The 17,621-nt window shown below is 34.4% G+C and overlaps 1 protein-coding gene across 2 annotated transcripts; it reads right to left on the reverse strand.

Annotated features, from left to right (window-relative positions):
* Positions 1 to 2,815: 2,815 nt before the first annotated feature.
* On the reverse strand, positions 2,816 to 10,770 carry LOC114384884 (NAD kinase 2, chloroplastic-like). 2 transcript variants are annotated; one of them, XM_028344708.1, is made up of 8 exons: positions 10,364 to 10,767; positions 6,563 to 8,539; positions 5,313 to 5,434; positions 5,055 to 5,196; positions 4,738 to 4,962; positions 4,512 to 4,586; positions 3,617 to 3,718; positions 2,816 to 3,370 (listed from the first exon to the last, which is right to left on the reverse strand). In XM_028344708.1, exons 1-8 carry the CDS (start codon positions 10,571 to 10,573, stop codon positions 3,167 to 3,169), a joined length of 3,057 nt encoding a protein of 1,018 aa, XP_028200509.1. In that variant the 5' UTR covers positions 10,574 to 10,767; the 3' UTR covers positions 2,816 to 3,166. The 2 variants fall into 2 exon arrangements, with proteins under 2 accessions (XP_028200509.1, XP_028200510.1); XM_028344709.1 differs by lacking the exon at positions 2,816 to 3,370 and adding an exon at positions 3,377 to 3,514 and having other exon boundaries at positions 10,364 to 10,770.
* Between the last annotated feature and the right edge of the window lie 6,851 nt (positions 10,771 to 17,621).

Genomic DNA, 17,621 nt, shown 5'->3' on the forward strand with positions numbered 1-17,621 from the left:
GGCAGAAGAGGGCGTGTAAATGTTGTTTGGCACAAAGAGGTAGGGCACGTGCGAGGTCATGGTTGGTCGTTTGGTGATGCTGTGACCACTGTTGAATAGATCAACGAACAACGACAAGCTTGGTGCTGTAATTGCCAATCGGAAAGAATGGTAGCGAAGATAACAGTCAGAAAAGTCACCAAAAAAGAGAAAAAAGTCGTATTATTTTTTTATCACCAGGGACAGTGGGTCCTTCGGGCAAGAACAGTTTGCACCTCTATTAGGCTCTATGTAACACCTCATTTTTTGTAAAATAAATTTAAAAGAATTTCATTTATAAATAAATAGAGTTTTAAGAAAATAATGATATTTTGTAATTAAATAAATAAGGAGAAATAGTTTTATGAATTAAAATAATGGTTTTAAGGTAAATAAAATAAATATATGCTCTTAAAAAATAAAAAAAGATATTTTATTTATTCATTTGATAGGAAGTAAAATATAGTTCATTTTTATAAAATAATAAAATAAAGAAAAGTAGAGTAAATAATAGTTGAGAGTATCCTATTTATAAATAAAGACATATTAGATCAATTTTTACATATACGATACACATCTCTATGCTTTCTCTTCCTCTCAAATTCGTTTTCCCTTCTCCCTCTCCTAAAGCCCTTTCTTTTTCCCACATACACCCAAACATGTCCTAGTAAAACTATTATGCCATACTCATTAACCGTTGGATATTGTGAAATTGGAACAATAGATTTGGAACTCATTTTCACACACCCCCATCGTTGGGATTTGGGAATTAATGTATGTGAAGAGAGAAATGTTCCTCGCACAGAGACATTGAAATGGAGGTTCTAAACCCTTTTTCTTCTCTCTAACGCTTGGAAACCCTAGTAGAGCAACTAGAGGAAAACTTGAGGAATCTTAGGGATGTTTATTGTATTGTAATTCTTCCTTTATGATTATAATTATGAGATTATTGTGTTTGACTGACCAATTGATAAAATTGAGTGCTCTTGGTGTTTTCGTATTTTTGACCTGTGATTTTGATTCCTTTAATTTTGATATGATTATGTGAAATTGTTTGAGGGGTTTTACTCCCCATGTTATGAGAAGCATTTTTGTATAACTTTTTTTGTATTTTGGACAAGATTTACTAGATTAGCGTGATAAATTGTTATGTTGAGATCATGAAATTGTGTGTAAGGGATAAATTGAATGTGTTAATATGTGAGATATACGAAAACATGTGATGATTGATTGTGACGTTGTGAGATGTTAAAATTATGGACATGAAATTTGGTAGTGAATAAGTGTGTGATTAATACTTGAGGTGATATTACTTGTGTTGTGAGTTATGAGTTATACAATAACCCGACAAGTGTTTACTTTGAGAAAAATGTTTATGTGCGAGGTGTTAAAAAAGAAAGTGTAGGGTTCCAAGTTAGGAACCTGAGGTGTTAAATTATACGCATTGTGTTAAATGTGTTTGAAAATAAGTGTGAGGTCGTGGGTATTGTATAATTCATGAGTAGTGTCTACATGCAAAAATTATTTTAGGGGTTGGACTTGAATCAATAAGATGAGGCCCTAACGGATTCTTCAGAGTCTAGGCCTTGGGGGTAAATACACTCGACTTGAGTGCTTCTCTAAGCCTATGTTGATCTCATATGGTTGGAGCATTCTTGTTATGTATTCATATGTGTCCTGATGTCGTTTTTCATTGACATGATACCACATTACATATACGATTGAGTTTTAGTGTATTTGTTACATAACATTTGTGTAATGATCATTATAACTTGCTACGTGATGATGGATAATAAATTGTGAGTGTGAGATGTTGTGTTGTACTTAAGATTTGTTATTCTGAACATGTGATTAATGTGAAGGTGTGGAATGTAATTTTGTGATTAAATCCTTGGAACAAGTAATGCTACTCAATGAGTTGTAAAATGATGTAAATTATGCTAAGTTGGGCTTGTTATACTTATACTATATATATGTGTCTTCGTTTATCTCTTCCTATTTAGGAATGTGATAACTTACTTCCCGTGTATTGTTTGTATTTGAATCCTATGATGATCTTGAACCTTGTATTCATGAGAGCATATGACTAAGTGGATTGCTTTAAGGAACCTCGTGCTAGAAGACGTCAGGACACAATGATCTGATAGGATGTAACATTGAGGCATGAGTTTCTATTTTAATTACACGATGTTCCAAACATGACACTTTATTTTATTTTACTACTTAACTTGAGTTCTTCTGTAAACTTAAATGAACTTATTTTGAGCCGAAAATATTTTCATACCCTTATTTGATAAGTTTTTAATTTGATAATTAATGTGGATGTGAACCTTTTACCCACACGAACTCTTTTATGTTTATTGAATAAATCTCTTTAATTAGTTCTGCATTTTTATGTATAATATTATATAAATATGTATGTCGGAATAGATTGTGCCACACATTAGATATCATGTTGAAGAGAAAGAACAAATGCATTTGTGAGTTAAACCGTGTCTGAAATACCTACTACTAAATGTATGCTCTAAAGTGATGAAAATAACAAAATGCAGCTTTTTTCTTCCTTTTTTTCTATTTTTTAGGTGCGCATAGTTTGTTTTTCTTTAGGTGAAGCCTCACAGTCACTTTCGTCGGCTGATGATTGGTCCAAATTATACTTCCATGCATTTTAAGTAGACTCCATGCATTTTAAGTAGACTAATACATATCTTAGAAAGTCACCAAATAGCGAGACACTAGCAAATCTTAAAATCCTGGCAAGGAAATGACAATTACTTAGCTAGATGTTGCAATTCAGTCAGCTGACAAATGAGTGAATTAATTTCAGTTTCTGCTTCCCACATTGTTGCATAACAAGAAGATAAAGAAGTCTAGAAAACAGACAAATTTTCAGATGGAACAAAGAGCTGCCTCTAAGATAAAAAATTTACTACTTTTTATAAATGTATATACAACAGCTTCTTGCCATTATGACATGTTGAAAAAACATTGGCAAACCCTATCTTCACAATTGTAGCCAATGTAATAAAGTGGAGGTATCTGCTATGTATCTAAGTTCTGTAATCTCAATGTACAAGCTGTACAGTAATTATACAAGCCCTGTCCTCACGTTAGGGTAATGCACCTCTGTTCTTCACTTTCACATGCATTACAGAGCCTTTTGATCAAGCCTCTCATTCCAATTTAGGCAGCGAATCAAGCTACTGAACCAATCACCTGTTTGATCAAACTTGTTAACAGTTGGAAGGGGATGCTGGCTCATAGATATTCGGACAGAATCACCTCTCGAGAGTTGCTGCCTTCTCTTCCCATCAAATGAAACCCAAGCATTACTTCTTGCATCATCCGGAATCTGTTATATTAGTAAACCCATGTTAAGTATGTAACTTGCATCCTTTTACTAAACCCTGAATTATTAATCACAAATGAACGCCTGAGTCTCTGATCATAATTCGTCACGTATCTTTTTCTAACACATGTCGGAGATGCTAGTTAACTTCAAAAGGGAAAACATAGGGCATAGAAGACACATCATAAGCCACAAAATATTAAGATCCAATATGATTATTTTAGGAGAGAAAGAATGATTTAACTTCACCTTTAATTCTAGTTGAGCAGAATCTGGAAGTATAACTGGCCTAAATGAGAGTGAATGTGGACAGATTGGGGTAAACAGTATGCAAGGAACATTTGGATGGACCTGCAGTATTCTTTTGGCATTAGATAAAAACAGCAAGGAAAGCAATTAGGAATTCCAGTATAAATTATAAAGCATATATTGGTCCATATATTGTACCGACACGGCGACACCATGCTATTAGAAGATGCACATATATTGTATTTGAGAAGTTCTATGACATAAAATCATACAAGAGCAAGATGACTTCTATGTCTCTATAATAATTCAAACTATGACAAAATAGTTCTTCATCCACTGTCTGGAAGAGGAATAAGTGTTTACTTTATGACATCTAAAGATTGATTTACTCTTTCTACATATATTTACTATTTTTGGTTCACATGCTAGAAGCTAAGCTACAATTGGAAGCGTAAAATAAAGTATATTCTCTTCAAGGGATACCTTATTTTTAAGGAAGCAAAGAATGAAAGGAGAACTCTATTTAGGTATTTATTTCACAAAAGGGAAAAAGTTGAGAGAAGAAAACAAAATACACATAACAATGTTTAGATATTGTGCACTGCAACTCATTCAGCATTGTCTACCGACATTTGCACAATAGGAAAAAGAGGATTATAACTTGAACAATATCACTAGATTCACTACCTCCTTGTTACATTATAAAGAATCTCATCTAGTTATCTTTTAAGTTTCCACCTATAGTGCAATGCTGTAAAATATGGAAGCCACCTCAACACAATATTACCTTTCTTGTGCAGAGAAAGCATGAGAGAAAAGATTGGGTCAAAGGCAAGAATATCAGGTCAAGACATCTAATAATTCCATAATGAGTAAAACTCTAACACAAGCTTACCATGGAACCTCCAGCAGCTGTAGAATAGGCAGTACTTCCTGTAGGGGTGGCCACAATGACTCCATCACCTTGTACCTGAAAGACATGACACGCGTCATACAGAAGGTATGCCATTGCTTCATAAAGGTGTTTGGAGATATGAAATTTCAAAATAGAGTGTTCTCATTGTAGAATAAAAAAATGCATAGATATCTAGAGAGCACATAATAAAGACAATAGAACTCACTTTGGTTATAAGTCGATCATGTTCATAGCATTCAATCTTTGAAAGGTATGGATTAGAACCCCGATCAACAACCACCTCATTGAGGATGTCAAATACTTTCCCTGGCATTGCTTTACCTTTACGAAAAATTTCACATCGGAGACGCATTCTAAGAGTAATATACACACCATCTCGTGTATTATTTCCACGGATGACTTGTCGTAAGTCTTGCTTGTAATCTTCAAACTGCAGACAGAGCAGAACAGAAGTCAAACAAATGAAATATAGCTATCTATATTATTTTATGATAAAATAAAATATGATTTTGGAAAGCTTACATCATGAGAAGTCAGAAAACCAAGGGAGCCAAGGTTAAATGACACAATAGGGGGAACAGCACCTCTGAATAGATTTGATGCATGCAGTATAACGCCATCTCCACCCAAGCAGGCCACAAAATCTACTTTCTCGTGTAGATCACTGAATCCAAGACACTTGATATGTTAAACAAACTTTGAATGAAAGAAAGGCTATTTTTTGGAACAGAAAAACTGCTCTGAAGCCATTATTTCATATAGATTTACAAACTCCAGTACCTGGTATCTTGACTATAGAAGGTCTGAACAAATCCAAAGCCTGGAATTCTAGCAAATATGTCATGCACATCAGGTTCCACAAGAACATTCATTTTCTCTTGGTGATAAAGAAAAGAAGCAACCTGCAGATTAGATATAGTCAAATTATTTACAGAAGTTCATAATATATTAAATACTCACAATTACCATATGAATTAAAGACTGACCAAGTGTTCTTAAATACCATTCAAAGCTCAAAACTACTCCAGCCTTTTGTTCCCTAACAGATTTTATTAGATAAGGAAGTAGATTTAATCTCCTTTCTGGTTCATTCTTATTATTGAAAATCTAGATCCAGTCATCCCAAAACATTGCTGAGCAGAAAATTTCCAGTAACCTATTTTCTATATTTTACATCAAAATGTTGCAAATGTAACACTTTTACTTAACCAATATTTTTCACCTCTCCAATTTTCCGTATTTGAAAAATCCTTAGAAATAGAACTCAATATAGGGACAAACAAAATTGTTATAGCTTTGGGTTTTATAATTATCATTAATCATTCTTTTATCAAGAAATTCAAAATATCTGAAGCTTGAGAGATTAAAATAAATAATAAAAAATCATAAATAGTTGGTTATCATAATGAGCACATATAAATGAACTTAACCTTAAACGAGTCCAAAGCTTAAATGAAATCTTATATAATACAACCTTCTATTGAGAACATATACAAAAATTCCATAGATATCTGTCCCATAATTATATAATTGCAAATAATATGAAAAGTATTTATATAATAGATATAAAATATATTTAAAATAATAAAACAATATAACATATAACTATAAAACATTTTTATATTTTGTTATTATATGAATATTAAATAGTCAAGCCAAGGAGTAATTCTCGAGCTAGGCTAGTCTATTAAATAGGTTTCATCCCTATCTCAAGCTCAATTTATTTACTACATGAGGCAAACCAAGCCCAAGCCTCTCACTAAAAGCTCAGCTCAACCACAATCCACCAACTTTGGCTCTTTAGATTAATGGGGGAGATGATTATCAATATATAAGGCTAATCAAAGATACAACTATAATCATAGAAGATGGAAAACAATGCCAATGTTTGTCATGTTGAATGCTAAATCTTTGCGCAAATATATTGTTCCTAAACACTCTAATGTGAAGACCATAGAAATACCAAAGACGACCATTTCTTTGAAGTTTGAATCACTTTCATGCTTTTTGGAGTCTTAGAAAATCATTACCATTTTTGCTTCTTCCATTAGTTCTTCCCCCAGCTTTTTCAGCAATAACACATTCTTTGGCATAGACTTCCACATAAGCATCTGCTGCTGGGTGCTAGGATGAGTGAATGCCAAAGAAGATTCAGTCACTTTTTCTCTGGTACAAGAAAATCCATCTGTTCGAACTAGGAACATCTCAGCTTTCTTTCTCGATTGCACTCTTACAACTCCTGTTGAAGAAGCACACATATCTCCTTCAACGGATCCCATGTCGTCGTCATTTAAGGCTAACCTATCCTTAACCATACGATCTTCAATCCTTTGAGAGTTAGTTGTGACATTATCAAAATCGTCCTTCACAATGTTGGAAGCATTGGCATTAGTCATGTAATGCATTTCCTGTTCACTAAATCCATTTACTGTTGTCCAAACAGAACTAGAAATACTCCCATTCACTACCTCCCAATTGTCGCTAACTGTAATCTGGGTCTCTCTAGATGGATGATCAACACGGGCTGATCCATTTGAACTTTCTGAACCTACAATTTTAGGTATGAGATTATCACTAGTGCTGACAGTCACACCTCCCTGTAGTCTTGTGACATTCATGTTCCTTGGTTGCGGAGAGCATTCTGACCTTCTACTCTGATAATTGACATAAGAGGGTGGTGAGATCTTCTGGCTTCCCAAAAATTTTGACATCTCTCTTTTGGAAAAGATATCACAAGGAGGAACTTGAGCTTTTAAAGGGTTAATTTTGCTGAAGTTACGTGGAAAAGATCGTTCTTCCTTAGCAGCAGTGGCTTCTGATAATTCCCTGTTATCAGTAGAAACTTTACTCATGGCTGTAGTACCTTGTGGTTTACCATTATACTTCTTTTGAGAGGTACTCCTGTCAAATGTTCCAACAGAATTATGAGTTGAGTTCAAACTCTCTTGCAATGAATTGATATCCTTTTCCAGGGAGGATCTCTCTGCAGTCATTGAAGAGTCCCAAGATTTTGCAGAACCATTTGTATTACATAATAACATGTCATAGGGTGTAACTGGTGGATTAGAAACAATCTGTGATGAAGATCGAGCCATGTACTGCCTCCATCGGGAGACCATGGCAGATGTTCTCAAAACTCCTTCCTTGCTGTGAAGATAAATAGGCCTTTTGCTGCAATCTGAAACAAAAGATGCGAACTGCACAACCTGTTCCATTGTAGGTGCAGTCCTAACTTCAACTGGGATTTTTACCAATTCAATTCTTCCAGATGAAATAGCATCTTGCAGAGCCGCTTGACAGAAGTTATCTTTTACAGTCTCTGCTCTGAGATCTATAATGGTTTTATATCCTTTATCCAGTAACCACTTTAGGCCTTCTTCTGTTACCTGACCTCCAGTCCAAAAGGCCGGCTCTGTGTCTTTGGATTCCGAGTCATCTTTAGAAGCAGCAGATAAATATACAGGATTCCAATTTGCAAATAGTGTGTGACAAGGACATCCCTCCCCACGAGGAAAACCAGAATCATAGCAGACATTCTTCAGTCTTTGAAGTTTTCTCCACACGTTTAAGCTTCGATCATCATCAGGTATTAAATAGTTCTCAAGAGCAACATGTAAGCTCTCAGAACACCTTTTCATCTCACTCCTAAAAAGAGCAAGTGGGGGGAGCTTATCGTCTGTTGTGCTAACCTCTGCAGCACGAAAGGAATTTATAATTGAGGATCTTCCAGAAAGAATATCCTCCCTGCCTTTGTTCACAAGGGATATCATGCATCCAAGGACAGAAACTATTTTATCTTCTAGTTGAGGTTTCTCATCGGATGGAACCTCATATGAGACACTACATTCACCAGTCAATGGGTTACATAATGCATCCATTAATGCAGAATGAAGCCTTTCTGAATTCCTAAAGATCCTACAAAATGCCTCAACTTCAGCAATATCACCTGGAACTGGACCCATCCAAGACAACTGTGATGGATCATTGGACTGGAAGGAATTCAAGTTCTAAAAAGAAAAGTATCAAAAACAAATTCGAAAGATGGATGTCAGTTCATGACATGAATTACAGGAGTTAAATCATGATGCATATAAACTGAAATATTAAACAAAATAAAAACAAAGAATAAGATGACAAAGACACTAATAACAATATGCTAATAAAGCACAAATACAAAATTAAGAAAATAAATTCACTGAAGTTGAATTTGATATTCCAGGCTTTAGATGTACACAGCAATGCCCATTTGTTCATATTGCAAAGTAACTAAGAAAATAAAGCAAAATGATTTCACTAGTAGCATGCATTAGGATTGGCCAAGTGCACATTAAAAAAAAAAGGAAATAACAGAATGACAAAAGCAACCACATTGCACAGAGATGAAACATGTTAAGCATGTGCAAAATTCAGAGAGAAGGAAAAATGATTTCCATATTTGCATTTCTTACTTCATACCACTATGAGTGAAGAGTTCATCGGCGATACTGGATGAACAAGAAACCACATTGCAAGAACATGAAAAAATGAGCAAGAATAAATTCCCCTCATTTTAAGGCAAACAGTTCAACACGCACAAAAATTTCAGCAACTGATTATAGCCATTTTGGATAAAATGGAATTAAATAGTAAATCTAAGTGTTTGTTTTAGATTTTGGGTATCCAAAATCAATTTTGTAGAGTTGATTTTTAGAGAAGTAAATTCTTATAACTTTTCCGTTGACAAGAACTGATTTTAGGTGTGAAACCACAAAACGCACCAATATTTACATTGCTAACGCAATTCTACTTTGCTATCAAAAGTTCCATACAACGTCAATTCTTTTAAACTGACCTTTAAAATGATATCATTTCCCAAAACAAAATTTTTGTTTTAACCCCAATGCTTTCAAAACAATTTCTTCTAAAATCAATTATTTCATAATCAAATCTATTAAAATTTAAAACAAACACACTATTACATGTGATGCGAACCAATCTCCAAGTAAAAATGGTCTCCATATCAAAGCTTTTTATCCACAAGAACACTGATTTAAAGGACAAAACTCAAAGGCAATTCCTTAGTTGTTTTTAGTGTTGTTCTCCTATCAGAATTAGAGTTCCACCTTTGGGAACCTGTTTGCTGATATTTAATATAAACATTTATTATGCAGATTATAGAAGTGAAACTCCAATTCTAATTAGAGAGTATTACTAATAGCATACTGCGTATAAGTTTCTTCCTTTCCCAAAACTTACCTTTCAAAATATGGTCATACAAACCAGAACGATTTCTTAGCTAATATCACACCAGACGACAATCAATTAATAATTAAAAAAAAATAGCATTATTTAAACTCCCCAACAAGGAGAATGTATCATCTACCCTCAAACACAATATTTCACAATAAAATTTAAGCCACTGAGCATCTTAATAATCTAAATTAAAAAACTTGTCCTGATAAAGTATTGTTCCTCCCAGACACAACTAATAAAAAATTCAAAATAACATGAAAATAATTTCAAAAGGATATTGTTATTCCCACCGTTACTTTAATTAATATTTTTTATTACCATTACCAAATTAATGTGTTCACGTCTGAATTGCTTAATCAAGTGTGTATATACAGTGAAAGAAACTTTAAGAAAATAAAAATAAAAAGTTGCAAGCTGAAACCAAGATATCATATCATTAACTAAACAAAGAAAACAATGGTGGAGAGGGGAGAACTCCACTGAAGCTGATTAGTCGGGTTTCCGACAAAGATTATGCATAAGCCAGTGAATATTCATAATAAAACAAAACTGAAGAAAGAAAAGGTTACATAGAAAAAAAAAAAAAAACAGAAACGAACCTGAGAGTCGAGACCGAAACTCAAGGAAAAGGAGTTGGAAAGTTGGGCGCTGATGACCAAGTTGAGGTGTCTACGGAGCCTTCTTCCTTTCCTCTGAAACTCAAAGCCCAAGCCCAAGCCCGAGGGAGGGGGCTTGAAGAAACACTGGTACGAGGGTGACAGAGCTGCGGTCATGTCCGCCGAGAATGCCATGTCGATACATGCTACCATCGGAGTTCTAACAACGATCCACAAAATAAAAAAAAAAAAAAAAAATGGTTCTTTGATTTTTATTTTTAATTTTTTGGATCGTTATGATTATGATGATGTTATTTGGCCAAATGAAAATGAAAAAGGAAATATTATTGTGGTTGGAATATGCCGGAGGATAATACAGTAATAATTTTGGTGGTGGAGACAACATGTCCGGTCTATGGACATTTGCCAATTATGCTCTTTCGTAAATTTTAGCGATTTTTCTTTCTCGTTGTCCATTTTCCTTGTTCACATTTCATTGGCCCAGCTCACCATGGCACCATCTTATTTATCTCACTGTTGTTTTCATTTTCATAATAAAAATACGTTAGTTTTATTGCATATTTTATCACCTATTATAATTATATTGTAAATTTTGTCACTGGAGTATTTTTTTTTGCATATTTTATATCATATTTTTAATTATCATGTATTTTACTTATCACTTAAATGTGTAATAGAACCTCAAAGCTTTGAAGAAGCCATTGAGATGAAAGGAAAAGAAAAATGGTTACAAACCATGAATGAAGAAATTCAGTCCTCCAAGGAGAACCAAACCTATGTTATGATGGAATTGCCAAAAGGACCAAAGGCGTTGTGAAACAAATGGGTTTTCAAGCTTATGACAGAAGAGAACAACCTAAACCCTATGTATAAAGCACAAATTGTTGTGAAAGGGTGTGACCAGAAGAAAAACATAGATTTTGAAGAGATCTTCTTACCGATGATGAAGATGACATCTATTAGAGCAATCCTTGGTCTACCTGCCAAACTAGACTTGGAGATAGAGCAACTTAATGTCAAAACAACTTTCTTAAATGGAGACCTAGAAAAAGAAATATATATGGAGCAACAATAAGGTTTTGAAGAACCACGTAAAGAACACTTAGTGTGTTGTTTGAAGAAAAACCTTTATGGTCTTAACCAAGTTGCAAGACAATGGTACAAAAAGTTAAATCTTTTCATGACCCAACACAATTTCAAGAAGACCTATGCAAACCATTGTGTATTTGTGAAAAACTACAAAAATGGTGAGTCCATCATGCTTTTACTATATGTTGATTGTTGGGAAAACAAGACAAGAATAGATGCTCTCAAGAAGATTGAGCAAGTCTTTTGCCATGTTGCTTTGGGTGCAGTGAAGAAGATCCTAGGAATGAAGATTACTAGAGATTGTTCTGAAGTGATCAAAACGTCATAAGTAGGGGGGGTTGAATTGTGACTTTGCCAACTTTTCCTAAAACTTTAACCTTTCTAAACTTTTACTTGAGATTACCTTGGTGTTGAGAAAGTCATGACATAGAGTTTCAAGAACTTAGATAGTTAAGCTCTCTAATTGGTTAGTCACAACACTCATTATTAAACATTTGATATGATTGTAGAGGTGGGTAAGCGGGCTTGGGTCCATGGACTGGCCTGCGGGGCCCATAATCTGTGCAGTTAACGGACCGATTTTTTTAAACAATCCATGATTATGCAATATTTTGGGTTCACCCCGCTTAACCCGCGAGTTATGCGGGTTGGCCCGTAAACCCACAATATCGTTAGTTTCCCCATCAATCCATGAAAACCTAATTCGAGTAAAACCATTAACGCATACAACATAGCACAATGTTTCTTTCTTCTTCTCCTCACGGTTGCCGCAACTCAGCATTTCTTCTCCACACGACATGACACGCCTCACGTAATCACGCATCCCTTCGCGTCGCACGCCCTGGGCCACCACCGCGCCACCATTGTGCCACCATACAAGGTACTTCTCTTCTCTCTCTCTAGAATTTGTTTTTGTCCTATCTTTGTTGGGGCTTTTTTTTCGCGGAATGCTCAATGGATGCTATGGATATATACATGTATGTAGATTCATTCATGTAATTAACTACCTACTGCATTCACAAAATAGTAATGTATTTAAGGATATATACATGTAAAAAGAAAACTGCTTTTAAGAAGCTCCATGCATCGAAGATCAAAACCGTATTATAGATGTTTGCATCTTTCAAGATTTTAGTTAATGTACATGGGTTTGGTTTTGTTTTGCTTTGGGATGACAATTTGAACATAGTACAAAGAATTTGCTGCATTTTTGTGTCTTGTAACATTTTCCGTAGATAATGCCGTATACACCAAAACAGGGCCACTCATATTCAAGCATATTTTTTATCACTGAGAAAAGAAAATATTGCATTTTATATGGACAGTTCACTACTACTTCTGAAGTGCAAATTTTTTATGACCGAGAAAAGAAAATATTCAAGCAAATTTATCATGAGATTAATATGGGCAGTTCAGTGCTACTGCTAAAGTGCATTTTATAGTGTCTAATTAAACAAATCAGTTTTCTTTTTCTATTGCTAAGGTGCATTTTTCTTGTTTCATAAGAGATTCACTGCTACTGTAATATGAACAATTGACATCCTTAAAAGTGAATTTTATATATTCTCAGTGTAAAAAACTATACATTATCAAAATAAAAACCAGTATAAATAAATATTTGAGTTTGAGTTTTCTTTCTCTTGATCTGCTAAGTTATAAACATGATGAATTGAGTTTTTGTGTGATTTATTTGAATTTAGAATTGAGTTTATTTAATTTTATTATTTTAGCTTTCAAATATGGATTGTTTTGAAGTTAATGTTGATGAGAATGACAATGAGAGTATTGATGTGGATGTGCACGAAAATATTATTCATGAAGATGAACCCATTGAGTCTAAAATGCCAAAAAAGAGGGCTAGAAATTATTCATAACTCGTGTGGAATTTTTTTGAGAAACCTGCTACACATAGTGATGGAAAAGTGAGGAGTAAATGCAAATATTGTTTGCAAGATTATGTGGGCGATGACAATAAGAATGAGACTTCAACCTTACAATGTCATATGGGGAAATGTGATGTATATTTGAAGACACATTCTAATAGTGATGTTGGAAATATTATTCTTGATCATGCTAGGAGATTAAGAACTAAAAAAATTGATCAAAGTGTGGTATATGAGATGATATCTATGATGATTGTTGAGCATGATCTTCCATTCTCTTTTGTTGAACATAGGAGGTTTAAAGAGTTATTACAATATTTGCATCCTGATGTGAAGGTACCCTCTAGGCGTGTTGCTACCATGAATGTGAATAATTTGTATGATTTTAAAAAGAAAAAAATGAAATGCATGTTGTCTAAAGTCCCTAGTAGAATAAGCTTGACATTTGATGTGTGGACATCTTGTACTTCTAAGGGTTATATTTCATTAACTGCACATTATGTTGATGCAAATTGGAAGGTAAATAGTAAAATGCTTAATTTTTCTCATTTTCCTCCTCCACACTTGAGACGTGAGATGGCTAAAGTTATATATGGTTTTTTTTTGGAAGAGTGAGGGATTGAGCAGAATTTTTTTTCATTAACTTTGGATAATGATTTTTCTAATGATAAAATGCAAGACTATTTGAAGGAAAAACTTCTTTTTCATAATAATGGTTTAGTAAGGGTGGTGAATTTTTTCATATCCAATGTTGTGCTCACATTTTAAACCTTTATTGTTCAAGAGAGGTTGAAAGTAGCTGGTTCTACTATAAACAAAATTAGAGAAAGCATTAAGTATGATAAGGGATCAGAGGGTAGAATGCAAGTTTTTAAAGCTTGTGTTGCAAAAGTTGGTGGTATTCATACAAAGATGGGTTTGTGCTTAGATGTCATTACTAGGTGGAATTCTACTTTTCTAATGCTTGAGAGTGACCTTGTATATCGACGTGCTTTTTGTAGTCTTGCATTTGATGATATGAGCTATTCAAGTTATCCTACTAATGAAGAATGGGAGAGAGGAGAAAAAATGTGTGATTTTCGACGTCCTTTCTTTCAAATCACAGAGTTGATATCTGGTTCCTCTTACCCAACATCTAATCTGTATTTCATGCAAGTGTGGAAAATTGAATGTTTGTTGCTTCAAAATTTGAGTAATGAAGATGAGTTGATTAGAACCATGGCAATTGATATGAAAACAAAGTTTGATAAGTATTGGAGTGATTATAACAATGTGCTTTCCTTTGGGTGCATTCTAGATCCACTCTTTAAAATCAAACTTTTGAAGTATTGTTATTCAAAACTTGGTCTTAATCCAATATCTTGTCAAGCAAAGTTGAAAGTTGTGGAGCACAAGTTGTATACTCTATATAATGAGTATGTTCAAATGTATTCCAAAGAAACAACAAGCAATGTTGGTTTAAGTCAAGGTTCATCACAAGAGACTATGGCTACTACTAGTACTAATAGTATTGAAGATGAAGATATGTCACAAGTGGGTAAATCTCAACTGGATACATATTTGGAAGAGGCAAATCTTCCAAATAAATATCATCTCAATCTTGATGTTTTGCAATATTGGAAGGACAATCAAGCTCGGTTTCCAGATCTTTCATTGTTGGCTTGTGATATTTTAAGCATCTAAATTACAACTGTGACTTTTGAATCGACATTTAGTATTGGCTCACGAGTGCTTAACAAATATTGAACTAGGCTTCTTGCCAACAACGTGCAAGCCTTGATATGTATTAAAAATTGGTTGCTAGGATTTGATGTACAAGGTAAATAATGTGTAATAATTGTTTTGTCTTTTAATCACTTAACTTGAGTTGATTCTAATATTTATTGTTGTTTTGAGTTTTAGGAAAAGAAGATGAAGATGTGGAGATGGAGAAGGCTCAAGCTACTTCAAATATGGAATCATTTGTTGTTGGAGATGTTAGAGTTTCATATTTTAGATTTATTGTTTGGATTTTCTTTTGTTAAAACATTATTTATTTTATTGATGTAATTTACTAATTGTTTAGATTTTTTATTTATATTTGTGTTGAACTTAATTTGATTGTGTTGTATTTTTGTTGAAATTATATTTTTTTAAAACAAGGCCCGCGAACTAGCTTGTTTGACCTGCGGGGTCCATGGGGCGGGAGCTGACTAATTTATTAGGTCCATATAAGAGTGCGGGGTGGGCTAGCCTAGTTCGCTGCCAATGTGGGCTTACATGGGCGGGCCTTACGCAGGGTGGATTGACCCACTTACCCACCCCTAATTATGAGAACCTGATGTTAATGCACATTTGCTTATGTTCAAAAGATCATTACTTAAATAAAAACATTTCTCATAATATTGTTATTATAAAAAAACTTAGTTTGTGTTATGCACATGAAGTACTCATAATGCTATTGTTTAGAATCCTATACTTAGAAAGACATTGTTCATAGAACTATTTCAAGTTTTTCATGCACAAAACGATTTTCATGTTTTCAAAAAGCTTTCATAGTTTGATGCATATGTTTGAATTAGTTTAAAACAAATCGTATGATCACAAATATTATATAGTTCAAGTATGCCAATTTACAAACCAATTAAGCTTGTTATGAAAACCTTTTTATGTACTCATTTTGATATATGTCATTATGATGCTTAGAATGTTCTAATGCACATGCATTATTTAAGACAATAAATAGCATAATGTAAAAGTAAAGGAGAGATTTAGCACAAAGATTTTTATATTGATTCACCCTAATCTTGTGCTACATCCAATCCTCACAAAACAGGACGAGATTTCCGCTAACACAACTAGCAACATGTTGGACCAACAAACTACTGGATTTTTACAATTGTCAGCCACCTGCTGGACTTTCAAACTACCAAACTGCTAGACTAGCAATCAACTGGAATTTCACCTTGCCAGCCAACTACTAGACTTTCAACACCTCTTCACAACAACACCACACCAGGCCTTGGCTTGGAGATTACCCACTCAACCACAACACCCACTTGGTCATAGGAGAGACAACGCAAGTATTCTTATACCTCTTCACCATCATAAGTATTATTTCACTATAGCCTTTTTGGTTATGTCATGCCCTAATTTCGTTCTGGGACTGTCATTCATTGATGTTTTTTATTCTCGCTAGCCAAACTGCATGGTTCGACACCAGTTACCGCACAAAACGAAGGATCATTCAATGTTTTGATCAAGAATGCGAAAGATACTAAAAGGAAGGGGCAAAAGGGTATTTTCAGGGAATTTTCTCGACCCCAGCTCACCCAGGCTAGCCTCTGGCTCGCCTGGGCCCCCAAATTGCTTAGGGGCGAAGGAACCAGCTCGCCTGGGTGAGTTGCTGGTCCACCAAATGCCATTTTTTGCTATAAATAGGTGTGAAGGGGGCTGAGGAAAGGGTTCCAAGGGTTAGCATTGAAGGATATTGAGAGAATTGAGAGAGAAGAAGAAGGAATAAGAGGAAACGAAGTCGAGGCGCTACCGAATCACGGCTGTGATTGAATCCTACATCGTTCCTTGTTCGGTGTTCTTCATGTGACCATCAATTAGTTTTGTTTTTTTTTTATATTTAAATGTGATCTATGCACCCTTAGGGGTCCTCCTTGTGTTTTGTGCACATTCATCTTCTCCATCTATCATCCGTGATCTCATTTTCTTTGTAAATTTCAACCTTAACTGATCACTAGTGTTGTAAAGTTGTCTTTGAAAGGATAGAAAGTTAATAAACAAAACCAAGATAAAGCCAACTCATAACTAACTTCTTTTTATCAAATATCACTTAAGATCATTTCAAGGTCCAACGCCTTAACGATTTTCTCCGCTTTTCAAAATTTAAAACATCGTTTCAAGGTCCAATGCCTTAAATGAATTTTTGTTCACAATTAAAATCAATCTTTCAAAAACATAAAATCAATTTAACACACAAACTTTCAGACTTAAAGAACTACGTAGGTCTGAATTCTTCATCGCATCTGAGGATACGTAGGAGCAAGGGCAACACCCTTGTTGACCCCCAAAAAATAAAAATATAAAAAGGGAAACTAAATAACATTGAAGCTACATTTTTGCACACTCGATTAAAGGCTGCCATTCCCTACGCGTAAACAATTCCTGAACCCTTCTTTTCAAAATTTGCAGACCTTTTTTTTTTGTTTTTCTAACGTTTTCCTCGAATAAACGTTGGTGATGACTCCCGTGCGTTTTCTTTTTTGAAAGACGCTCCT

The sequence above is a fragment of the Glycine soja genome, chromosome 14 (assembly GCF_004193775.1).
Source record: "Glycine soja cultivar W05 chromosome 14, ASM419377v2, whole genome shotgun sequence".
NCBI lineage: Eukaryota > Viridiplantae > Streptophyta > Magnoliopsida > Fabales > Fabaceae > Glycine > Glycine soja.

Coding starts and splice junctions, on each gene's coding strand:
- LOC114384884 (XM_028344708.1), bottom strand. CDS start 10,573: ATGGTAGCATGTATCGACATGGCATTCTCGGCGGACATGACCGCAGCT. Junction 5,435..6,562: donor TAATGGAAGAAGCAAAAATG/GTAATGATTTTC, acceptor TCTAATCTGCAG/GTTGCTTCTTTTCTTTATCA. Junction 5,197..5,312: donor TTCTATAGTCAAGATACCAG/GTACTGGAGTTT, acceptor TCTTGGATTCAG/TGATCTACACGAGAAAGTAG.